The 27,431-nt window shown below is 38.7% G+C and overlaps 1 protein-coding gene across 3 annotated transcripts in view; it reads right to left on the minus strand.

The window, feature by feature from the left end:
- Positions 1 to 27,431, minus strand: part of ARSB (arylsulfatase B) — a 197,809-nt gene that overhangs the window by 156,538 nt on the left and 13,840 nt on the right. For all 3 annotated transcript variants that reach the window (XM_030800486.1, XM_030800480.1, XM_012505247.2), the window contains 3 exons: positions 23,183 to 23,369; positions 18,644 to 18,834; positions 9,535 to 9,742 (listed from right to left, as the gene is read on the minus strand). In XM_030800486.1, coding sequence (XP_030656346.1) covers positions 9,535 to 9,742; positions 18,644 to 18,834; positions 23,183 to 23,369 — 586 coding nt within the window. The remainder of the gene's footprint in view (positions 1 to 9,534; positions 9,743 to 18,643; positions 18,835 to 23,182; positions 23,370 to 27,431) is intronic.

Genomic DNA, 27,431 nt, shown 5'->3' on the forward strand with positions numbered 1-27,431 from the left:
CCCGACCTCCCTGTCTTTGTTTATGTTCCTTTCTCACAGGCTAGAATGCTGCCCAATTTCCTCCCCACCTGTGCTCTGCTTATCTGGCCAAGCCATTCCCAACCTTTCAATCTCAGAAAGCCTCCCCACACCCTGGGCTCTGAGAGGTGGCTCTTATTGTGTGCAAACAGCACCCTGGGCTTCATCCTAATACTCCCACTGCATAATAATAATACAGGTACCTGTCTACTTCACTAGAGTGTGAGTTTCCTAAGGGAGAATTATGTCCTAGTTATCTTTTTATCTGCAATGAAAGACGGAGTGAACAAATGAATGGTCAATCAACTTGCGTTTAACAGATAATGAAACTGAGGCTAGCCTCTACATATAACTCATTGGCAGGAAAGTTGGGACGCAAACTCTGATCATGTTCTATCGTAGAAGGATTAGAAGTATCATCCTTGGATTTAAAAAACCTGGAATTAAAAAGTGCTAGCTAGAGTAATCAATAAGAGAAAGAAATAAAGGCATCCAGATTGGAAAGAAAGAAGTCAAATTATCCTTGTTTGTAGATGATATGATCTTACATTTGGAAAAACCTATAGGCTCCACAAAAAAACCATTAGGACTGATAAGCAAATTCAGTAAAGTTACAAAATACAAAATCAACATACAGAAATCAGTAACATAAAAATCAGTAACATTTCTATGTGCCAACAGTGAACAATCTGAAAAAGAAATCAAGAAAGTTATCCCATTTACAATAGCTACCGATAAAATAAGATACCTAGGAATAAACTTAACCAAAGCAGTGAAAGATCTCTACAATGAAAACTATAAAACATTGATGAAAGAAATTGAAGCAGACACAAAGTAATGGAAAGATATTTCATGTTCATGATTGGAACAATCAATATTGTTAAAACGTCCATACTACCCAAAGCAATCTACAGATTCAATGCTATCCCTATCAAAATACCAAAGACATTCTTCATAGAAAGAGAAAAAATACTTCTAAAATTTATATGGAACCACAAAAGACCCAGAATAGCCAAAGCTATTCTGAGTAAAAAGAACAAAACTGTTGGAATCACATTACCTGACTTCAAATTATACTATAGAGTTATAGTAACCAAAACAGCGTGGTACTAGCATAAAAACAGACACCTAGACAAAAGGAAGAGAATAGAGAACCCAAAAATAAATCCATACGTCTACAGTGAACTCATTTTCAACAAAGGTACCAAGAACAGACACTGGAGAAAGGACAGTCTCTTCAATAAATGGTGCTGGGAAAACTGGATATCCATATGCAGAAGAATGAAACTAGACCCCTATCTCTCACCATATAGAAAAATCAAATCAAAATGGATTAAAGACTTAAGTCTAAGAACCCAAACTATGCACCTACTAAAAGAAAACATTGGGGAAACTCTCCAGGACATTGGACTGGGCAAAGACTTCTTGTGTAATATCCCACAAGCACAGGTAAGCAAAGCAAAAATGGACAAACGGGATTCCATTGAGTTAAAAAGCTTCTGCACAGTAAAGAAAACGACCAACAACATGAAGAGATAAGCCATGGAATGGGAGAAAATATCTGCAAACTATCCATTTGACAAGGGACTAATAACCAGACTACATAAGGAACTCAAACAACTCTATGGGAAAAAAATCTAATAATCTGATTAAAAATGGGCAAAAGACCTGAATAGACATTTCTTAAAAGAAGACATATAAATGGCAAACAGGTATATGAAAAGGTCCTCAACATGACTGGCTATCAGAGAAATGCCAACCAAAACTGCAGTGAGATATCGTATCACCCCAGTTAAAATGGCTTTTATCCAAAAGACTGGTAATAACGAATGTTGGTGAGGATGTGGAGAAAAGGGTACTTTTGTACAGTGTTGGTGGGAATGTAAGTTAGTACAGCCACTATGGAGAACAGTTTGGAGGTTCCTCAGAAAACTAAAAACTACCATATGATCCAGTAATCCCACTCCTAGGTATATATCCAAAAGAAAGAAAATCAGTATATCAAAGATATACCTGCACTGCCATGTTTATTGCAGCACTATTCACAATAGCCAAGATTTGAAAACAACCTAAGTGTCCATCAACAGATGAATGGATAAAGAAAATGTGCTACATACACACAATGGAGTACTATTCAGCCACATAAAAGAATGAGATCCAACCATGTGCAACAACATGGAGGGCACTGGAGGTCATTATATTAAATGAAATAAGCCAAGCACAGAAAGACAAACATCACGTGTTCTCACTTATTTGTAAGAGCTAAAAATTAAAACAATAGAATTCATAGAGATAGAGAATAGAAGGATGGTTACCAGAGGCTGGAAATGGTAATGGGGTGAGGGTAGGGGGGGAAGTGGGTATGGTTAATGGGTACACAAATATACTTAGATAGAATGAATAAGATCAAGTATTTAATAACACTAATAATAGGGTGACTTTAATAGGGTGACTACAGTTAACAATAATTTATTGTACATTTTAAAATAACCAAAAGAGTATAATTGGAATGTCTGTAACAGAAAGAAATGATAAATGCTTGGGGGCATAGATATCCCCGTTACCCAGATATTATTATTATCCGTTGTATGCCTGTATCAAAATATCTCATGTACTCCATAAATATATATATATACCTACTATATACCCATAAAAATAAAAAATAGAAATAAAAAAACAAACCCAGAATAGTATGTGTGTAATGAAAAAGACAACGTTTGTTAACAGTGGTATTAATCACACACTGCAGAAAAAATGGCATGAATCAATCAAGGTTGTGATTTATATGCAGTAAGAACATGGAAAGCAGAATAATTAAATTTAAACTTTTCTCATCAGCTTTTTGAAGAGTCTATTTCTAGAAATAGGTGCATTTACCTGAAATGAAAACTACCTAGGAGAGGTTGAACTTCAAACCCGGTTGGTTTCCAGCTGCCATATATATATTCCTCCTAGTGAGGAGGATATAGGTATAAACATAAATATATGTCAAATTTAAATAACTACATATATTCCTTGTAAGGTAAATTCCCAAAGTTTGAATAAGAGTTACCTTAGCTCAGAGGTTCTCAAATTTCTGTGTACAAAAGAGTCACCTGAATTCTTGTTAAAAATGGAGATTTTTGGGCCTCAGCCCCTGGGTTTCTAATTCAGTTGGGCTGTGATAGAGTCTGAGAAACTGAATTTTTAAGATTGTGGTGAAATTCACATTACATAAGATTAGCCATTTTAAAGTATCCAATTCAGTGACATTTAGAACATTCACAATGTTGTGCAGCCATCACCTTGAAAACTGCACTTTTAACAAATGCTCCACTGCCGCAGGTGGTCCCCAGACAGCGCACTGAGAATAACTATGCTAAGATGATGGGTAGAGGTGAAATGAAAAGCGTCATGGATTTCTCTCAGCTTATAACAGAAATTTTTAAAAGTTAGCTTTATCAAACATTACCATCTAAAAATTATGCCTTTGCCTTTACCGATCACCAAATATAATCTGACACCAGGAAGCTAGATTATTTTCATGGTTTTCTGTACTAATGGACTCAACATTTATTGATTTGAATGCAACCAGTATTCTTATCCTTATAAAGAAGTGCAGGACTAAGTGAAGTAAAGTGAGAGAAGTGGGAAAAAATGAATCACTGCTCTGTGATTAGTTAGTCCAGGTCCTTGGGTTATAATTACATTATTATAGCACATTATTAATTCCAACTTCAGGAAATGAAATTGTCAATAAACACAGAAGTCTCTGGAGAAAGAAAGGCAAATTAGGTTTCTCCTTATATTCAAACCCTCATCTAAATGTCAGTAAAACTAATTATTCTGGTAAGGCTTAATACAGGCTGGGCGTGGTGGCTCATGACTGTAATCCGAGCACTCTGAGAGGCTGAGGTGGGTGGATTGCCTGAGGTCAGGAGTTCGAGACCAGTCTGGCCAACATGGTGAAACCCTGTCTCTACTAAAAATACAAAAATTAGCCAGGCATGGTGGTACACGCCTGTAATCCCAGCTATTTGGGAGGCTGGGGCAGGAGAATCACTTGAACCCAGGAGGCAGTGATTGCAGCAAGCCAAGATCACGCTACTGTACTCCAGGCTGGGTGACAGAGCGAGACTCCATCTCAAAAAAAACAAAACAAAACAAAAAAAGAGTTAATATAAATATACAATGGCTACATTAAGAGGTTGAGGTCAATCACTGTTTTCAGGGCTGCAGAATCGGTTTTCCTAGTTTTAACTCATGACCTAGTTACTCAAGAGTTGGCTCTAACTTTAACTCATTTTACTCCAGCTCAGATTCCTGTGCAGGTTCCTGGAATTTAGCAACTACAAAGATCAGCCATGGTGACAGGCATCCAGATTAAAATGGTATCTTCCTAACAGCCACTAGTGCTGCTTCCCTGAACTACAAGTACTGTGTTGTTGCGAAAACAACAAACAGAACAAGATGAAACCCCATCACAACATAAGAAACCAAGATGGACAGACAGCTTATAATGCCAGAATCTTGGAGACATGTCCATAAACTACAAGACCAGAGAAGCTGGGCTGAGGAAACAAGAACGGGCCCACCCTGCTTTGCATCATGACACACAGCCCTCCACCTAGCTTAAGAGAGGCAGGAAGACAGCCTGAGAAGGGATGGCACTAATTTAAGCAGAGGAGAATTATTTACCTCCTCTACTTCTATGTGCTTAGAGATCACAACTCCCAGAAGACAATAGGCAGGAAAAGAGAAGGTCTGGCAGTGCTGGCACAGTGTATCCTGAGGAATGTCCCCAAAAATAAAGCCCTGAAAATGTGGGGATAGGAAGAGTCTGGGGTTCTTTTAGCCTGCCAAAGAATTAGAGCGCCAAAAGAGAAGAAACTGTAACTAGGTGGGTCAGGTTCAATAGAGTAGAACACTTAATGCCTATATGCCACCAGGAAATCTGTGAGATGTATGCATCAACCTGACCTCAAGCTGCAGACTTGAGAAGGAATCATCCAGGAAACAGTGATCAGAGGCCACAAGATGGCCACACATTCTGTGTGTGCAGATCCTTCACCACTATACTCCAAGGAATAACATCTAGCTGGCAATGACTTCCTATAAAAATAAAGATCTTAGAAAAGTTCTATTCAGAAAAGTTCAGGAAAAGGATGTGTCCTGTGAACACAAGCATAGAAATGCAGTACAATAGGATGAAATAAATGGAAAAGAAAATGAGATGCAAAAAGACAACTGATTAGGGTAATTGGGTTTTGACCTCAAGTAGATCTGGGTTTGAATTCTGGCTTTTTCAGTTGTTAGCTGTGTGGCTTTGGGCTAATAGCTTAATTTCTTTAAGCGGCTCACACCGATAATCCTAGCACTTTGGGAGTCTGAGGTGGGAGGATCACTTGAGCCCTGGAGTTTGAGACCAGTCTGGGCAACATAGCAAGACCCTATCTTTATTTTTTTATTTTATTTTTTAAAAATAAGTTTTGATTTCTTCATTGGTAAACGGGATCAAGAAACCGTTTACTATCTCACAGGGTTACATTGAGGTTTAATGCTTATTAAATAGTGGTCACTACTATACTAACAAGCTTGGAAGAAAAGGGTACTGATTGAAACAGAGACAGCATTGCAAAAAAACTAAAAATACAATCAACAATAATCTATGTTAGAGATATTAAGGTATAGGATTAAAATTGCAAAAGTGTCTAAACTGGTAACACAGAAGAGCTCCAAAGGCTGAGAAAAAGGACAAAAAAAATGAAAAGGATGAGAGAAAAGCTGAATCAGGGATTCAACACAATAATTAAAGATATTTTTGAGACATAAATCAAGTAGAACAAAAGCAATAAGCTAAAATATGAACAAGGAAAGCCTCCTGGAGTGAATAATCATCTCAGCATGCAGTTCTAGGGCTCACTATATTTCAGGCAAAATTAATTTCAAAACATTTTAAAGACACACACCTAGATATAATTCAGCAAAAAATGTAAACTATGGAAATAATTTTTTAAATGCCTCCACAAAAGCCTTCAGGGACCAGCTAAACAGAAAGATCTTTCCAACATTCTATAAACTATTCCAGAGCACAGAAAAAGATGGAAAAACTAACCACATTATTTTGTGAAGTGAGTACAACCAAGACAACAAAACCTGACACAAAAAAGAAATCACTAACTCTACTTCCACTTCTGAATTGATGCAAAAATCCTAAATGAAACCCTAGCAAACTGAATTCGTCAGTATAATAAAAATACATACACACGGTCAAGTTGCATTTAATCTAACAAAGCAAAGATGGTCCAAGATTAAGATATCTATTAATACAGTATCAAAATATAAGACAACCCTATTTTAAGGTGATCCTCATTTTCACAGTGAGAAGCTCCAAATGTTATTACCACCAGCTTGAATAAATATAGATGTTTACGAAATAGTCAACTATCTGTTTGAAAGTACAATTATACATACACATTTGCAATCATATAATAGGAAATATTTATCTTAAAATATTTTTCCATTCTCAAATATCATGAAAAAAATTGTATTCCACCTCTTCCCATGAACTCTTCTTTCTTTCTTTCTTTCTTTTTTTGGAAACAAGGTCTCGCTCTGTTACCCAGGCTGGAGTACAGTGGCGCGATCTCAGTTCACTGCAGCCTAAACCTCCTGGGCTCAAGCAATCCTCCTGCCTCAGCCCCTCCAGTAGCTGGGACTACAGGCACATGCCACCACACCTGGCTAATTTTTGTATTTTTTGTAGAGACAGGGTTTCACCATGTTTCCCAGGCTGGTGTTGAACTCCTGAACTCAAGTGACCTGCCTGCCTCGGCCTCCCAAAGTGCTGGGATCACAAGCATGAGACACCAGACCCAGCCTCCCATGCATTCTTGATGGGAATGTTATCACAAGAGCCACTTACAGATATTTAATACAGTCTTCCAGAACTAGCATCTTCACTTCTATCTGAGCACATTGAAGCCCACAGACAACACATTAATCCACATATACTTTCACTTTAGAAAATCATTTGTCCTGAAATTGTCTAATTGTGATCTCTAGAACAAAGACTTGTTTTATAAACTTATGACTTCCAATTCTTGCAACAATGAGGTCATTTCCCAGGAATAATTTTGCTACATCAGTGTTAAATGTCCTAGCATCTTTTTTTAAAATTGATTCTTTCTAGTGACTTCTCTAGGCATTCAAAACCAGCACTGATCAAAATGCTATACCAGGATATTCAAAATAAATTAAATTGAGAATGACTCCCAGAATCTGAGAGATCTTGTAAGGGTTGAAATATGTCTCCCTTTTTTTTCTGAAGGGTAAGTTTTGAGAGAAAAACAAATTTTAACCTTTTTCACAGCAGGACATACTTAGAAAATTATAGTATGTAGATAGCACCCACGCAAGTGAACAAGGCTGCTCAGGGTAGATGCTATTCTGGCCCTGCCCAGGCTCCTCAGTAGATCAGTATTGCAGCACACCATATGGAAAGCTCTGCTATATCATGAGGTCCTATGAGAACACTGAGATCATCATCTGGGAGGCAGGATACTGCAGTGGAGCCAGGCTCTGCCTGGCTGCGTGACCTGGGGCAAGTTACTTATGCCCTTTATGCTTCAGTTCTCACATCTGCAAGATGGGACAATAATAGTTCTCAGAGAATCTGTTATCATGAGGATTCACTGAACTAATTCGCATGAAACACTTAGAACTGCGGCCCACACATAGTAACTGCTCAACAAATGCCACATTCAATAACTATGATTGAAAGCAAAACAAAACAACTTGTGAAAAAACAAAACCACAAAAGTATGAGTAGAATACCAAGATGAATTCCTCAATATGTCACCTCACCCCTACATGGTCATGTTACAGTAAAACTCACCAGATGACAAGCCCTGACTTTGCACTTGGAGTTTCCAATCAAATTGTTAGATTTCAGCCAAGAATCTCTAGGGATTTGAGAAAACTAAACCACTCTCATTAAAGACAGACTATAACAAAGATATAAACAAACTGAAAAAGAGAACTCAAAAGGAAGAGAGATAATGTTGGCAATATCAGCAAACTTTAAAAAAATGTATATACAAACATATATACACACACACATAATACACACTTAAGAGTAATGGTTAAGAGCACAGGCCTTGGGGAAACAAGTTTTGACATCTATAAATTAAAAACAGAACTTTACAAAAAAGGAATTATCAGAAAACACAAAAGAGTTGCTGGTAATTAACAGACATGGCAGTTAAAATAAATTCAATAGGAAGCTTACAAAACATAAGATTTCCCAAATATTAGAAGAAAAATAAAGAAAACAGGAGAGGGGAAAAAAAACTAAGAAAAATTAGAGGACTGACCTAGTAACCACATAATAGGAGTTCTGTACAGAAAAAATAGGGGAAGGTGGGATGGAGGGCCACACAATTCCAGAATAAATCATATAAGAAAATTCCCCATAACAAAAGGATCTGCATTTTCAGATTGAAAGTGCTCTCTGAGTACTCAGCATGATGAATAAATGACGATCTACACCCAAAGCACATCACAGTGAAATTTTAGAAAACCGTCTCTAATGAGAGGGGGAAGTTGCATATGTAACAGATTAGGAAACAGAATGGCATCGCCATAATGAAAATGATTTTCAAAAGTAATCTCTGAGATTATGAGTTTTATTTCTCCCTTTTCTAATTTGTCTATAATAACATATATAACTTTTACTGTCAGAAAAAAAAAACTTTTTTTGAGACAGAGTCTCGCTCTGTCGCCCAGGCTAGAGTGCAGTGGCACAGTTTCGGCTCACTGCAACCTCTGCCTCCTGGGTTCAAGCAGTTCTCCTGTCTCAGCCTCCCAAGTAGCTGGGACTATACGCACTTGCCACCATGCCCGGCTAATTTTTGTATTTTTAGTAGAGACGGGGTTTCACCATATTGATCAGGGTGGTCTCGAACTCCTGATCTCAGTTGATCTACCCACCTCGGTCTCCCAAAGTGCTGGGATTACAGGCGTGAGCCACCGCGCCCGGCCCCAAAAACAATTTTAATACAAAAAAAAATCTAAACTTGGAGACATTTGCATAGATTTAAATGGCTCCATTATTTATCTGTCTTCATAATGTCAAAACCTGTCTCTTTGCAGTGATATAGAGACCCTTCTAGTTGGCGGGAGTTGTGACCATAGAAGATGTCTGGGTTGTAGAGAGAGCTGGGAACAAGCCACTCTAGGGATTCACTACCCAGCAGCCCTGTATATGAGTGATGTCCACTCATACTTACTCAGTTAGTGAACATGTGTTTTCAAGCCACGGTCCCAGAATATTGTCATATCTGAGGGAACGGGGGAAGTGCATCATTCTTCTTCCTTAGATACATCTTTCCATCCACAATTATCATGTCTCCACTATTGCAGTTTGCATTTATTTTAATAAGGCAATGCTAACCGCTCCAATTTGTCTTCATTCCACTTATCGAATACCATGTCCTAGGTTTTGCCAAGAGATGATTTTCCTATTGACAGACTTACCTGTAGAAAAGATGAACACCGTGTTGTTCCACAGCCCACTGCTTTTTAAAGCTGCAGTGACATTTCCTACTGCTTCATCCATAAGGGACACCATTCCTGCATAGTGATGCCTGTTCTTGTCTTGGATAAAGTCATATGGCTTTAAATATTCCTCAGGGACCTGAAGGGGCTCATGCACAGACTGGAGAGCAAGGTAGAGAAACAGAGGCTGGAAAGAAAGTTTGTGCAAACCAGTTAAGAGGATATGGAAGCATTAAATATAGAAGGATAAAACAGTTCAGATTTATGCATTAATAAAAATAATATCAAGACAACCTGCAGAATGCATTGAGAGTATTTGTGAATCACATGTACGATAAGGGACTCATCTCCAGAATATATAAAGAACGCTTACAACTCAACGATAAAAGACAACTCAACTACAAAATGGGCAAAGAATCTGAATAGCAATTTCTCCAAAGAGGATATACAAAAGGCAATAAACAGATGTAAAGACAGTCAACATCATCAGTCATTATTAAGATGCAAATTAAAACCACAATGAGGTAACACTTCACATTTGCTAGGATGGTGATAATTCAAAAATGGAAAAGAACAAGTATTGGTGAGGATATGGAGAAATTGGAACTGTCACTCATTACTAGCAGGAATGTAAAATGACACACATAGCCACTTTGAAGAAACATTTTGGCAGTTTCTGAAATTGTAAAACATAGAGTTACCATATGACCCAGCATTTCCACTCCTAGAGAAATCAAAGCATACCTCCACCCAAAAACTTGCCTGAATGTTCATTGCAACATTATTCATAACAGCCAAAGAGTAGAAACAACCCAAACATCTATCAATTGATGAATGGATAAACAAAATATGGTATATTTTCAGCAACATATGGCAATAAATGAAATACAGTATTGATACATACTACAACATAGATAAACCTTGAAAACATTATACTAAGTGAAATGAGTCCATTGTAAAAGTCCTCATATTATACAATTTCATTTATATGAAATTCCAGAAACACAGGCAAATCTATAGAGACAGAGAGTGGTTGCCTGGGGCTGTAGGAAATTGTCAGGGAGAGGAATGGTGAGTGATTGCTAACAGATACAAGGTTTTTTTTTAGGGGATGATGAAAATGTTTTAAACTTAGATTGTGGTATGGTTGCATAACTGAAAATTTACTATTGAACTGTATACTTTAAATGAGTGAATTTTATGGTGTGTAAATTTTGTCTCAATAAAGACATTAAAAAATATAACAAAAGACATAAGACAAAAAATTGAAAATAAATGCCAGAGTCCCAGAACAGCCTCAATGGACCTAATCCAAACAAATAATAGTATCAGTAATGGCAACCACATACTAAATGTTGTCTACACACTAGACAGCATGATAATAATTTACATATTCTATCTCATTCAGTGAAACCACCCTATGTTACAGCAATTTTACAGATGAGTTAACTGAAAGGTTATATGTGTGACTTGTCCAACTCCACATTAATTGAAGAGCAATTTCCTATTGGAAAACCCACTATTACGATATGGATGTGTTAGCTTTTTGCTTTAGCTGAAAATAAGCCCTCATCTTTTAGAAGACGTTTAGTATTTTTAAACTATATTTTATGAGAAAAAAACTGAACACCATGCCTTGTTAGTCTTTGATGTAGGACCAAACATAAGACCAGTTTAATTCCTGAAACTAAGAAGTATGACACACTGATTCTATTTTACCACTTACATCAATTTGCAACATTTAACATTAGTGGCATACCAGGTCAGCTTCTCCTTTTTAATGAGCCTTTCTGAAGGCATTCTCTTCATAGAGCTCCTACAGAATTCTTTAATGAGTTAAAATCCTCAAAGAGACAACTAGTTTAACCCAAAAATAAACATACAATTCTGTTAAAGTATTTTAGGCATTTAAATCTCATCAATGAATGAAAATGGTTAGAAACAGACTTTGGTGGGGGGGGGTGCTCGTATTTCATTCTTCATTGTTGACAAGTTGTTTTAAATTTTATATTACACATCCTTGTAATGCAGAAAGGAGTATCCATACATAGAGCTCAAATAGACCCCCCAAAAGTTTATTTATTGTTCAGGTCTTTGGAACTCAGAAATACGTTTTCCCTAAACTCAAAAAGTTAAAAATAGCTGCTAAATGTCAAAGTCATTGCTTTAAAACCTATTAAACTAAGGAGGCAGGTGATGGAATGAAAATGATGATAATGTAGAACCCGTACTTCCATTATTTCCATGGGAAAACATTCCAAATTCCCACTCCAAAAGTCTATTCTATAACCTCTGACACCATTTCATTTCTGCCTCTGCTTCCCCTCGACACACATAGACCTTCTACTCCAGTTGCATGGTCATGCTGAAGCGTCTATGTTTGTGTAAACCATGGTGCAGGACATTCCAACAGATGCCCTGCCTGGGGGTGATGACGGTCCCGGCTGCGATGTCTGGAGGGAAGAATGTGCAGGTGCATCGCTGACCTGATGGTGCAGTATGGGTCTGCTCTGGGTACTGCTGTCTGGGTCTTCAGCACTAGACTGAGCCAACTCCAGCCACCAGCCAAGGTCCAGATGGGGATAGGATTAAAAATCGGAAGCCTACAACAATTTGCAGCCCATGTAAAGTTTTAAAAAATCAGGAAATATCACATTGATCTGTTTTTACATAAAAAAAACTTTTTGGAAAAATCAGAATTTCTGACTACTCTTTGTCCACACTCCATCTGGTAACAAAAGGCTGGAGTATGAGAAACAGGGGCCCGATTTCCCTCAAGTGCTATCCAATTTTCTAGTTTCCCACTGTTCTACATAAATTGCTTCACTTCTTTAGGTTAGCAGCCTGGCCCTTGCAAACACGAGATTTTGTGACTCTGATCTGGACTCTTAACAGTGGCAGGGGGCAGGAGATACAGTGGGGAGAGAGGGGGCCCACAGCTTAAGGAGAAGATGTTCTTATCCAGGTCATTAGCAGCAACATGGCAACCATCTGGTGAAGGAGAGCAAAGAGAAAGAGGGCAGGTGATTCCCAGCCAGCAATTGATTACTAAAGGCAATGGCTGGGAAGGGGGACAGGTTCTTGAAACAATGACAAGGGAAAAAAAGATTTCGGGACCATTATAAAAGGTTCTTATAAACATTCAGTATGGAAATCATTCTACTCACTTTGTTAAATATGGCGAAAAATAATCTGAAAATCTTTCTTGTAATTATTCCTTAGTAGCTAAAGACATTACCATCACTTTTATAAAAGAATATAAATTTTCAGGACCCTCTAAATTATGCCAAGGGGAAAATTAAGTCCTGGAGACTGTGTCATGTAGCATGTTTGCAACTTATGTTTCTTAGATCATAGAGTAACTCTCTTCCTTATTGTTCTTGTTCTGTAAATGACTAGGAAAGACCAGAGACCAGGACTCCTCCCCTTCTTATTGAAGATCTTTGTTATAGATTAACCACCTCCTTTATTGTCTTGTACCTAACTCAGACCAGATGACCCAAAAAACACCATGACTGTTACATCTTCAGCGTGGAATGTTAAACATACCTTTCCCAAAAGAAAACCACCACCTTGACTAATCAGATCATTGTAACTATGCATTAAGCCTTGTACAGAAAGATGTTGAAATTATTTTAAGCTCCCCTAAACTTTGTCTATGTAAGTGATATGGTTTGGCTGTGTCCCCACCCAAATCTCATCTTTAATTGTAGTTCCCATAATCCCCATGTGTCAGGGGAGGGACCCAGTGGGAGTTAATTGAATCATGGGGGTGGTTACCCCCATACTGTTCTCATGATAGTGAATAAGTTCTCACAAGGTCTGCTGGTTTTATAAGGCGCTTTTCCCCCTTTGCTTGGCACTTCTCTCTCCTGCTGCCATGTAAAGAAGGACTTGTTTGCTTCCCCTTCCACCACTATTGTAAGTTTCCTGAGGCCTCCCCAGCCATGTGGAACTGTGAGTCAATTAAACCTCTTTCCTTTATAAATTACCCAGTCTCAGGCAGTTATTTTTTTTCCTTGCAAAAACCCTCAGCTTACTGGAGGGCCAGTGGAACTCAGGCAGTTCTTTATAACAGCGTGAGAATGGACTAATACAGTAAGAAATCCCAAACTTCTACACTTTGAAACATGGACTTCCATTCTTTGGAATCTGTGCTTCCCAAGAGGCCATTCTTAAACTCTGTACTTGAATAAACTCTCTTTAAACTAGATTCTGATCTTTTTGATTATTTTAAGTTGACACTCTTGAGGGGTTAAAAATAAGAAACTATACCAGTCCATATCGGTAATATAGCCCATTTCAAGAGGTCAGGACTGATGTACATTTTAGATATTTCCATCCCATACTACAAACAATAAAGTTTCAACACTCAGAAGGTGAACTTTATTCATGAAATACTATAACTCATTCCCCAACAGTGGTAAATGTGAAACATTTCTATACTATTTTTAAATTGAAAAAAGAGAAAGAGTAGTGTTTTTAATACTATATGGTAGCCCAGTGGAAAGAATTAACTAGGACTCCAAGGTTCTCCAATCACAGTGAGGACCCCACCTGCAGCCACTGGTCCTGGGACCCTGCCTGTGAACAGCTGTGGTCAATTTCCCCACTCCTGCCAACCAGAGTTCGGCTCACTGTCAGCCTAAAGCCAGCAGCTGCCATCACTGGAGCCTGATCTCTCCCCTGCTTTTTCTTAGGTCCAGATCCCTGTTCTGATCAACTGTCACAGCTGCTGCCTTTGCACCAACCCTACTTATAATCCTTTCCAGTGTCTTAGGAAGGTGAAATGAAATCCTAGGCATGAAATCATTACTAAATATCTAAGTGTTACATAAAAGCAAGACATTATCACCTAAAGCTATTAGCATATTCATGTTTGAGATATTGGGGGTTCTTTTCCCTTTCTTATTTATGCCATATGGTTCCTAAGATATATACTGTAAATATCCTCACCATGCTAAGAAAACTTATTTCAGTGAGGAAGAAAGTCTTTTCATTTCTTTAGTGTATTTTCCTAATTTAAAGTATAAATGAAAAAAAAGCATATGATAGGTTTTGAAATTGTTTTCCTTTGACTTCTAAATCAAGACATTTCTTTTCCAAATTGTGTCATGGAAAAGTAAGAGTCTTCCACCAGAAATTAACATTTTCTTTAAGAAGCTTCTAGTAGATCAGGTGTATAAGATAACATTTGCTTCCATTCTGCAAAGTGCTGAGGTGGGGGTGTTTTTTGTTTGTTTGTTTGTTTTTCTGTAGACGGAGTCTCGCTCTGTCACCCAGGCTGGAGTTCAGTGGCACGAGCTTGGCTCACTGCAATTCTGCCTCCTGGGTTCAAGCGATTCTCCTGCCTCAGCCTCCTGAGTAGCTGGGATTACAGGTGCGTGCCACCAGGCCTGGCTAATTTTTGTATTTTTAGTAGAGATGGGGTTTAACCATGTTGGTCAGGCTGGTCTCGAACTCCTGACCTCATGATCCACCCACCTTGGCCTCCCAAAGTGCTGGGATTACAGGTGTGAGCCAGTGTGCCTGGCTGAGGGGGGGCTGTTTTTAAAAGAAAGATATTTTATGAATATGTTACTTTCAGTCTGTAGTGTCACTAGTATGGGGAATTATCCTGCTGAAAAAGAGAAAGGATGTTCCTTCTTAACACATATGAAATGGTAATTAGTAGTACCTTCCTGAGTCCAGCATCAGCAACTGTGTTTCAGTTATGAACTGCCTCCAAATGCTTTTTTCCTCTTAAGTGCTTTTTAAAACAGGCACAATTTTAAGTTAGCCCATGGATTCTTCATGTGCCTTTCTTTAATGATTTTTATCTTAGAACAAGTTCCTTATGCTACAGTCTATATATAGTACCTGAGAAATTAGCCCAGAATTAGATTCAACATCAGGATAAAATCGTGCAAAGTGTGGCTCCTCAAACTGGTGAGTTGCATCATTTTATACAGAATTGAAAATGTAAACATGTATTAGCTGTCTTAAACATTCTTGGGTTACAGCTTGACTATTGATTATTTCATTCACTTATGTCTATGACTGAAACTTTCCTTTGAGGATACTGGGGATGCTGGATATTGCTATAGCATGTTTCAGACACGATAGGAAAATGACCATCCTCTCATCTGGCAATTTCCAAACAGTTACCTATGAACAGCGGCTATGCTAATAACACTCCTTCCATGGCTAGCAAGCTCTTAGGGCTTCCTATTGTCCTCAGTTCCGTGCTTTCCCCACCACCCTAGTTAAGAGAGCCCACCCACAAAGATCTATTATTTCACTCCAGTTGCTTCCTCTTATCTGCTTAATGTTATGGAACCCTGTGAGAGAATATTCTATTGTTCTTTACTAGGAATGAATTTGTATTGTGGGCAGATTACAGTTGTTGCACGGATTAAGGTATGGCAGATTGTGAACCTGTAATAGGTAGTTGGCTTCTGCTTGCCTCTTCGTATTTGAGAGGAATGCCCTGAATGACCCATCCGAGAATGGCTCTCACTGCCCCAGGTGTCAGTGATGACTGCACATTAGAATCACTGGTAGGAGCCCGGGAGGAGGAATAATGAAACACCAGTGATTGGGTCCCACCTCAGACCAATGAATCACAATATTTGGCATCAGTATTTCTTATAAGTTTCCCAGATGATTCTAATATATGGTCAGGACTGAAATCATTAAGGTGAATCATGAGCTGGGACTCAGAATCTCTGGTCTTGGATATTATCTGTGAACTAGGGCGGCTGATTAAGTACATGAGGTCTGGAGTCAGAGAGCATGAGTTTAAATTCTGATTCTGACTCTCAGTAGCTCTGTGACCTTGAAAAAGTTGCTTAACTTCTCTAAGCCAGTTTGCTTATGTGTAAAATGGTGGCTCCCTCAAAGAATAATACACAGTTCTCTTAAGACTTTACCTTGTTAAGGTGCATCCATAAAATGTCAAATATATAGAAGAAAACTAAGGATTTAAGCCAATTACCTAGCAACTATTTTTCCAATTATCTGAATATTTGTTTAGATTTAGATTTAAAATCTGTGTATTTCCACATATTTGAGAGAATGTTCCCATTTCTTCGTGTTCCACAGAAAGCATGGTTGCTTCAAGATATCAGCATAGGAGAGTGATAGCCAAAAGTGGGACACAGCTGAAGACAGACACCTCTATCTGTGTTTTCACTTCTACATGTGCTCGATTTTTTTTTTTTTTTTTTTTTTTTTTTTTGGAGACAGAGTCTTGCTCTGTCGCCCAGGCTGGAGTGCAGTGGCGCGATCTCGGCTCACTGCAAGCTCCGCCTCCCAGGTTCACGCCATTCTCCTGCCTCCGCCTCCTGAGTAGCTGGGACTACAGGCGCCCGCCACTGCACCCGGCTAATTTTTTTTGTATTTTTAGTAGAGACAGGGTTTCGATTATTTTTTAATGAATGTCAGGAGTTGTATAACATTTGATAGTGTAAATATAATTTGAAGTTCGAGATAAAGTTGTCTTCTGAAAGATTTTACCTTAGCTTGTGGAAGTCAAATAAGGATGCCAGCAATCTGGCATTTAAATCATTCCGGGAAGATTTCCAATACTGAGTTCAAATATGCAGAAACTGGAAAGGGAATCAGCAGCCACATACCAAGTCCAAACAGGTATGTAAACCAGAATCCACACGGTGATCTTCTTATAGTTTAGATATTTGATCCTCCTCCAAACTTCATGTTTAAATTTGATCCCCAGTGGGAGCCTAATGGCAGGTGTCTGGGTCATGGAGGTGGATCCCTCACGAATGGCTTCATGCCATCTTTGCAGTTATGACTAAGTTCTCACTGTATTAGTTCCTGAGAGGGCTGGTTGCTAGAAAGAGCCTGGCATCTCTCTCTCTCTCCTCTCCTGCCATGTGATCTGCACACGCCAGCTCAACTTCACCTTCCATTATGAGTGGAAGCTTCCTGAAGCCTTCACCCAGAAGCTAATGCTGGTGCCATGCTTCTCATAGAGTCTGCAGCACCACGAGCCAAATAAACCTCTTTTCTTTATAAATCACCCAGCCTCAGCTATTCCTTTATAGCAACACAAACAGACTAAGACAGACATGCACCAAGGACCTTCAGGCATTGTCAAAGAGGCAAAGTGCAGGAAATTGGAAGAACCAGGGAGCACTGCATATTCTATAATTTGTTGTGTCAGGGTCCCACTAAAGTATTATTTTTATGGGTATTCTTAATGAAGCCATATTTTGAGCCCAGTGTCTGACAATACAAATATTTGTTCCCATTTCAAAAGCATTTATAAACTAAATCCAGAGAACTTAGCTTAAACTTTACCTCATGAAGTTAACTCAACAAAATAATCATAATAATAAGATTATTCATGTTTTACACAAAAGCATCAGTATAGTAAATGTGAAAAATAAGCTCATTGGTATACCAGGTATATGGATTAGAAGACCCAATATTGTTAAGACATCCATTCTCCCCAAGTTGTTCTATAGATTCAAATATAAATCCAGGCAGACACTTTGGAGGGGGGGGAGCTGGCATATAGAAATTGACTAGATGATTCTAAAGTTAACATGGAAATGCAAAAGATCTAGAATAGCAAAATATGCTTGTAGGGAGGAAGTACAAGGTTAGAGGACCTGCCCTGATCCCAAAATTTATGGATCCCTTAACCAAAAGTTTGTCTTCATAAAGCCTCACCTATACCTAAGCCAATCATTTTTTAAGTCATTTTATTAATTACTCACAGCACATGCACATAATATACCAAAATTTTAAAACTATATTTCTATTGAAATACTACCAACATAGTATTCCTCAAAGTGTGATCTGGGGACCACTCTTAAGAATCACCTTTTAAGAGTTTCTCTAAAATGCTGATGTATGGATTTCTCCCACGCCTAATAAATCACACCCTAGAGGTGGGCTCCAGGAATTTTCATTTTTAACAAGCTTCCCAGGCTGATTCTGGGATACTGTATAATTTGAAAAGGACTTCCCTAGAATTTATTAGATTTTTCCCTAAACAACAATGGCCTTTTCCTACATTTGTCCGAAAAGACATTAGTGTAACAAGATTTTGCTATCAGTAAATAGAATCAAAACTTACCTTCTCTGGTGGATGGTTAGTTATGAGGGCTATAGCCCTTTTGGTGAATATGTTTGTTGAATACATATTTTTATATCCTGTTGCAACTTCTTCGCCATCTCGAAAATCAAGAGCACATCGTGTGACATTCAGAGCGTCAATTAATGTACAGCGCTCATGGGAATAATAATCTTCACTACCCAGGAGATATCCTGCAAGAATGGAAGACGAAAATAGTCAGCATAGCATAAAACTTGTTAAACAAACTAATGTTTCAGCATTTAATTGCCTAATGCAATTGATTACCCATGACGAGGCTAATCAAATGACAAGGCTAATCAGCACCATTTCTCAACATGTCTATATCTGGTGGCAGAAGGCATTAAAACATTACTGCATAAAAAATCTATTCCTCATTTGCCTGTAGAATATAGGTGCTATCATATAACAGTTTTTTTTTTTAATCAGAGTTGAAATTCAGTAAGGGTGATAAAATCTTAATCCTTCAAAGCTATATAATGGTAAAAATAATGTACAGTTAATGTGACTTGTTACAGGTTTTTATTCTAAGGTGATCACATAAATGAGTGCAAGATTCAAATAATGTTTGTTGTTACTGATGTTGCGAGACTGGCTTCAAGGTTATTTACAGAAGAGGTTCTGGGAAGAGTCATCTTTAGTCAGATGCTGACACCCACTGGTGAAAGATACAAACCTTTCCTAATAGAGGATCTCTAGACATAACAGAGCCAACAGATCAAACTAAAGTGAGCACTGAAATAAGACTTTTCTACCTAAAATGATCTCAATTGCAACCCAGATTTAAATGGCATCAACGGCCTATCCCATAATTTAGACTTCATATGGAAGAAAATGGGTTTTCTCAAATAATAGTTGTTTCTGCAAATGTTCCATCTTTTCTATATTTTAAAATATTATATTTCTATATTTTAAAGTATTAAAATAAGCTGTGCTACATATGATTCCACTTGTATTAAATGCCCATAACATGTAAATCTCCAGAGACATAAAGTAGATTAGTGGCTGCCTAGGGCTGGAGAGACTAGGGGGAAATGGGGAGTGACTGCTGAGGTGGATGGGTTTCTTTTTTGGGGGTGATAAAAATGTTCTACAATTGGATTGCCATGATAGTGGCACAACCTTCTGAATTTATTAAAAATCATTGAATTGTACATTTTAATTGGGTGAATTGTATGATATGTGAATTATACTTTGATAAAGTTATTAAAAAGAAATATGATTTGCTAGACTCTTAGCTATCTCCTGACATATTGTGCTTATTAACCTTAAAATGAGGATGATAAAGTTGACCTAGTTCTTTCTTCAGTCCTGAACTTTCCCTATAATGAAAATTAAGAGCTTTACATAGTTTATATAATAAATCAATTCATTTTAAATTAAATTCTCCTTTTCTACGACCCAATAAATTCAAGATCTTGAATACAATTAATACTTTGGTCTTAAAATAACTTTTATATGGCAATCTTTTCTCCTATGTATAAAATGGAAAACGAAATACAAAGTACTTGTTAATTAATGTGTAACAGAGAAAGAAATGTATCCATAAAAATAATTTCAGCCCTCACATGGGTGATTAGAATGTCAGAACACTGGACGTCTATTTAAGGTTTTTAATAACTACTGGGCATTAAAGCTTGAGGAAATCACTTCAGGTTCTTTAACTGTAAGTGTGAGCTGCTTTCTATCAGTTGGCAGAATATAGGACAGATACACTTGATTAGCAAAGGCATGAACTACAAATATTTAAAAGATAATAGAGATAGGAGAATTCCAGAAATAAAACTATTCACATACTTGGCAAAACTAATACCAAGGAACCATGTGACAATCACATGAAGCTTTTCATCATAACAGTGATTCACAAATTTGAACTTCAATACTGAGCCTAAAGATGATGGCAGCCTATGCTTTTGGGGGAAAAAAATAGAAAATGCTTCTTGAACAACCAAATCTTCTCTGATGCTTTATGTACCAGCTGCATTGAGATATAATTCACATACCACACAAGTCACTCATTTAAAGTGTAAAAGACATTGGTTTCTAGTGTATTCACAGGGTTGTGCAACTATCCCGCCATCACCTGATTTTTAGCAAAACAGCTGAGATGTAACAGTGAGAAGAGCTGTGTGGTCATCATAACCTTCTTGGCTGGAAGTCTCCCTTCAAATGAATTTGGGGTGTGTGTTCATCTAAATCCAGGTTAGGCTTCTTAATTGTCATAAAAGGATATCATTTCTACCTTCTGTCCAGCTGAATTTTTAAGTACCTAACTTGGTTTTAATAAAAAATTCAAAATCTCTACAGTCCATCCTCTTCCCAGAGTATAGATATTGACCCATCTTTTAGCAAAGGCCTGATTGAAAAATTTCTAAGGATGTACAGGCTGTTTGTTCCTCTAGAATTTCCAAGATGACAAAGTGATCTTACATCAAGTCTAATTTTTAACAGCTATTTGAGGTACTGAGAATACATCCAGATCCATTTAGAAAAAAAAAAAAAAGCTAAGATTGAGTAGTGAGGTCTGCTGGTGGACCTGGATGAGAGTGGGGCACACACACCCTCCCGTCTGACATCCTTGCATCTTGGTTTTAACCCTGAATCCAATGAAGCATTACAGAGCCATGTGCTTCAGCTGCATTGTTTTGGCCCCCATATAATTACTTTCACTGAATTGCACTTTGGTGCTCTGGCCCTAGCTTAAACAGAAGAAAATACCTCAAAACATCTACAAGAAAACCACCTAACTTATTATTAAAATGACATTTTTAAGGATGTTGTCCACACCTTCTCCCTCTCCCAAAGGAGAAATTTCTGTCAGGCCTAAGAGCCAGAAAATGCTTTTGCTTTTCCTGAACATCTGGTTTCCATTTATCTTGTAAATAATGTAACTCTTATAGTCTTTTCCTTTCTTTCTCCCTCTTCGGACAAATAAATTTCAAATCTCGGGCCGGGCGCAGTGGCTCACACCTGTAATCCCAGCACTTTGGGAGGCCAAGACGGGTGGGTCACGAGGTCAGGAGTTCGAGACCAGCCTGATGAACATGGTGAAACCCTATCTCTACTAAAAATATAAAAATTAGCTGGGCGTGGTGGCACGCACCTGTAATCCCAGCTACTCAGGAGGCTGAGGCAGGAAAACTGCTTAAACCTGGGAGGCGGAGGTTGCAGTGAGCCAAGATCGTGCCACCGCACTCCAGCCTGGGCGACAGAGCAAGACTCCGTACAAAAAAAAAAAAGAAATTTCAAATATCGGAGTTGAATATGAAGCCAGCTTAGAGCCATGCAACTTTTCTGTAATTTGATGCCATTAACCTATTCCATCTTTTTCTACTCATCCTGATTATTTAATCCTGTTTAAACTTTCTATGTTCAATATGTGTTCCTTTTTGGCTACGGAGGGTTGTAAATAAATAAATAAACAGATGGGAGGGAGGGAGGTAGCTAAATAGCTAAACAGATAGCTCACTATAAAAAGAACTTGAAAGAAAGATATATAGCTACTGGCAAGATACACAGGTTATTAATTAAGGCACAGGTTATTACAGGTTTAAAGAGGGCATATTTTAAAACAAACTCTAGGTTTCACATTTAGTTTCATAGGGCTATCAAGTTTATAAAATACTTATATATTATTTCTTATTATCCTTCTTATTACCATTTGTTATTTGGCCTCCTCATTTTCCTTTACTTTTTAAAACCTATCTTCCCCAACTTTGTGATTGCAAAAACAGATTTCACAGATGGAAGGATGCCAATGGAAGAGTCTTCCCCCACCCCCTTCAAAAAAAAAGAAAAAATTGTGAATACATTCCACAAGGAGAAAAAAACACACCAAACTTTTGTGAAGGAAATATTCATTTTTTATTTTATTATTACTATTGTTAAGACAGAGTCTTGCTCTGTTGCCCAGGCTAGAGTGCAGTGGCGTGATCTCGGCTCACTGCAAGCTCCGCCTCCTGGGCTCATGCCCATTCTCCTGCCTCAGCCTCCTGAGTAGCTGGGACTATGGGCAAGTGCCACCATGCCCGGTTAATTTTTTTGTATTTTTAGTAGACACAGGGTTTCACCGTGTTAGCCAGCATGGTCTCAATCTCCTGACCTCATGATCCGCCCGCCTCAGCCTCCCAAAGTGCTGGGATTACAGGCATGAGCCACTGCGCCCGGCCTGGAAATATTCTTACATTAGGTTTTGCCTGAAACCAAAAATAAAAATCAATCCATATCCCTTTTTGGTAATAAGGCTGTCTGAGAGTACAGCGGTCTCCAACGTGGACAGTAAACACTTGCAAGGCCCTAAGGTGGCATTTAGAACTCCGACAAAGGTAATGGGCTTGCCCACCATAAGGTCAGCACAGAGCCCTGTTTACAGAGGTAACATTAGAAAGCAGCCCTATTGCAGTGCCGACTGATTCACTCTGTGTTCAAATTTCCAGTTATTTCATTTGATTGCACTTGGGTGTGTTTTATGAGATGGCTGCAGTTAGTCTGAGTTGTTAAAGAAACGTGCATTTCCATTACCAAAGTAGGTATCAAACCCTCGGCGGGTTGGAAGGCATTCTTTCCGGTACATTCCCAGGTGCCATTTTCCGACCATATGGGTAGTATAACCTGCTTCTTTTAGGAGCTGGGGCAGGAGTTTTTCATCCAGAGGAACACAGCTGGGCTGACAGGGCCAGATTATTTGGTGTTGTAAACCTGTACGGATCTTACAGAGATAAACATAAAATTATAGATTAATGACATTGAAATATTGTGAACAAGCAGATAAAATGGACTTCCACCTTACTGATCATATCTGTTGACTTGGATGTTTAACTCTATTCCTGTACTGGCTTGAGGATATTTCTGAAATGCAGAATTCTCTTATTCAAATGAAGTAGTGGACATAAACAGGATTTGAAAGACAAATAAAACCATTCCAACAAACAGATATTTTCAACATTTATCAAGGCACTATGTTAGAAACCATTAACTTGTTATTTCTTGCCTCAAAAAAAGTAGCAATAATATGTGGTGTGACTCTATCAAGAAAAAAGTGTTCCAATTTTGGGCACACAAGAAGTTGGTGTTTGATTAGAAGACATTTCTGTAGTCTTCGAAAACTTGGTGATTTTTTTACAAGTGGTTTTGTTTTTGTTTTTGTTTTGAGATGGAGTTTCTCTCTTGTTGCCCAGGCTGGAGTGCAATGGCGCGATCTCGGCTCACTGCAACCTCCGCCTCCTAGGTTCAAGCGATTCTCCTGCCTCAGCCTCCCAAGTAGCTGGGATTACAGGCACCCACCACCACCCCCAACTAATTTATTTGTATTTTTAGTAGAGATGGGGTTTCACCATGTTGGCCAGGCTGGTCTCGAACCCCTGACGTCAGGTGATCTGCCCCCCCCTTGGCCTCCCAATGTGTTGCGATTACAGGCATGAGCCACCATGCCTGGCTGCGTTATTTAACAGTATAATAAAACGATTATTTGCATTTTTTATTCTACTTTATGTAAATCATAATCTCAAAAGACAGTGTTCAACTTTGTCTTATAAAAAGCCACCATCTGACTGCTGCTTGGGAGTGGCTCACACGAGTATGCCAGGGCATAAGGTCCATAACTAAACTTTAAGCAATGATCACTTGTTAACTTTGGGTGTAATATTGAATTGAATACCCACAATTATATGAAGAGGATGTTAAAATAGCCCTCCCTTTTCCAGCTACACGTGGGGCCAGATTTTTCTTCTACAACTTTTACCAAAAATAATATATCATAACAGGTTAACTGCAGGAGCAGATACAACAACCCACCAAACTTCTATTAGTAGAAAAGATGTACAAAAAATATAAAACAACGCCATTCTTCTCACTTAACTATTTGGTTTTGAAAAATAGAGCTTTTTCATAAGTTATTTATGTTAGTATAGTGGGTTTATTACTATTTTTCATTGAATAAAAATAATTTATAATTTGTTTTAACTTATGGCAAATTTTGAATGGTAACAACCCACTTAAATCTATGCTCCCTGGGGTCCTCAATAATTTTTAAGCAAGTACAAAGATCCTAAGACCAAAAAGTTTGAGAACTGATACTCTAATGTCCAATAGTGATCATTGCCATGAGGAAAAGTAAAGAAAGAGAGGTAGACAGTGACAGAGGTGGCACTTGCGATAGAGTGGCAAAAGAAACTTCTCTGGGCCAGGCGGGGTGGCTTATCCCTGTAATCCCAACACTTTGGGAGGCTAAGGCAGGAGGATAGCTTGACTCCAGGAATTCCAGACCAGCCTGGGCAACATGTGATGATCTCATCTCTACTAAAAATAAAAATAAAAATACTTAGCAGGGCATGGTGGCCTGTGCCTGTAGTCCCAGCTACTGAGGAGACTGAGGTGGGAGGATCACTTGAGCCTGGGAGGTCGAGGCTACAGTGAGCAGTGATCATACCACTGCGCTGCACTCCAGCCTGGGCAACAGAGCAAGACCCTGTCTCAAAAAAAGAAAGAAAGAAAGAAACCTTTTCTGAAGAGGAGATACCTGAGCAGTGACCAGAATAAAGTGAGGCAGTGAGACTTGGAGAAATCCGGGGTAGGAGCAATCCAGACCTAAGGAATAAAAACTTCAAAAGCCCTGAGACCTGAGCTTACTAGACAAGTTCAAAAGGCCCGCCCAGAACCCAGTGTGGCCCTGTCACAGCTCTTGTGCTGGTGGGTGCCACTGTAGCCCCTGCTGCGGCATGACAGGGTATCCCTCCTTGTCTACCCAGTCCCACCCTTCCCTAAAACTTGACACCTCCTCCCTCCTTGTCCTGGCTTAGCCAGGGAAGTGCTCTTCTTTGTAGGAAGTGGGACTGGGGTCTCAAATTCAACTCTGCACCAGACACCAGCCTTCCCCAGCACTGGGAGCTCTTGATTTATAGAATAAACAGGCTCTGGGGACACGGGAGGTAAGAGTGCCAGTTCTCAACCCAGGCCATGGCTGATCCCTTCATCAGCTATAAGGTGGAGAGCAAGAAATTTGTTGCCAACAAATGATTTTTTATAAGTGTTTGTGGGTATTTTATTTGCCTTACAATTTAAAGCAGAATAGCACAAGGCTCAGAGGATTAAATCCCATCCTAGCTTTATCACTTAATGAGCTTTGTAACCCTGGGCAGTAACTTCATTCAGTAACTCACTAACTTCAATAACTTTAGTAAGTTAGGAATTGCACCTGCTATTGCTTTACTGCATGATCTCTTTCCACATCCTCCTAAAAGAACCACATGGAATATCTTGTGTTAATTTAAAGTGGGTTTATCTTGAGGATGATGGTTAAGTTCACTATCTTGATGTGGTGATGGTTTCACAGGTATATACCTATCAAAGCTTATCAAATTGTATACTTGAAGTGTGTACAGTTTGTTGTATGTCAATCATACCTCAATAAAACTGTTTAAAAATAAAAGTTTAAGTTTTCTACTGAGATTGTTATGCCTCTCCTAGAAATAATTAGACACCTACCTACATTGGGATATGTGTCAGATACCTCCATTTGCCCTTCACATCCACGCTGCCTTCTCAGTCCTGCTCTCTGCCCTAGGAGGCTGACTTATGAGGATCAAGTCAAAGGACACTTGTCTTCTGATTTCTGATTGGGCTTAGCCAATGGGGAGTCCTGGCAGGAGTGAGAGGGAAAGAGGAGAGTGCATGGCCTCACTTGACAAGCTGCTTAGCCTGGCTACACGAGTCTCTCTACCGAAGGTCACTCTGGAAGCAGACTTCTTTCTCTATCTGCCTCTCTCCTTCTAGGTTGTGGTAACTGGCCCTTCCTTTCTTCTCTTCTGGTCTAGGAGTAGTAACAGCTCTACTGGATTACTACACTATCCCTAGCATTTTGCCCCACACATTCACACCTTTTAAAATAGTCCCTTTGTAAATAAACCCTCCCTAATTTGAATGTGCCACCTCTTTCCAGCTGGGACCCTGAATGATAAGGATGTTGTAATATCCAGGCTGGGAAAAGGAAGCATTCCTCTTAGCACATGTGCACGCGTGAGTACACACACACACATACACACCCCAAATCAAATAAGTATTCTTTCCATGGTTAATTCTGGAAGCTTACTGAAGAGAAAATTGACCCTACGACTCAAAAACTTCATAGCATATAGTATGCTAATTGGCAACCAGGCAGGATAAGTAAAGATAATATTTTATGGAATCCAAAAACCCCAGTGGAGATAAATGCTCTGTGAAAATTTCCTTAAATGGAAAGCTCATCCATCACATGCAGAGAATTAACTCTGATTGCTAGAAAGCAGTGCCAAGAGATGTTGTGCGATTTGGTTTTCCTAAGCCATGGGCACCAAGCCAGGTGGTCAGCTGAAGCCTGCCTCCATTATTGACAATCATATGGAGCAGGGAATCTGTTCTTTTCAGTTCCTGAGAATTTATTTGACGGAGCATTTTTATGGCATTATTGGGAAGCAGAAACCAAACCCTGGATGACATCCAAAAACATGTTTTCGGTCTGTTCAAACACTATCTGAAGGAAGGAAGCTGTAATGTGTAGAGAAGCAGTAAACAGGCAAATGTCAAACTGGTTCCAACCCAGCACTTTGGCACAGAACTATAGAGCCACGCCATGCTGCATGGGGCAGGAAGGCAACCGGGCACCAGTAGGAATCAAAAGAAAAAAATAAGAGTGCCCTGATAAACACAACAGAATATAAAACAATTTCATTCTAACAACCATCTGTAATGTCCAAAGAAGTGTATGTGAATGGAGAAGGTTCTACATGTAATATAC

The sequence above is a fragment of the Nomascus leucogenys genome, chromosome 2 (assembly GCF_006542625.1).
Source record: "Nomascus leucogenys isolate Asia chromosome 2, Asia_NLE_v1, whole genome shotgun sequence".
Taxonomy (NCBI): domain Eukaryota; kingdom Metazoa; phylum Chordata; class Mammalia; order Primates; family Hylobatidae; genus Nomascus; species Nomascus leucogenys.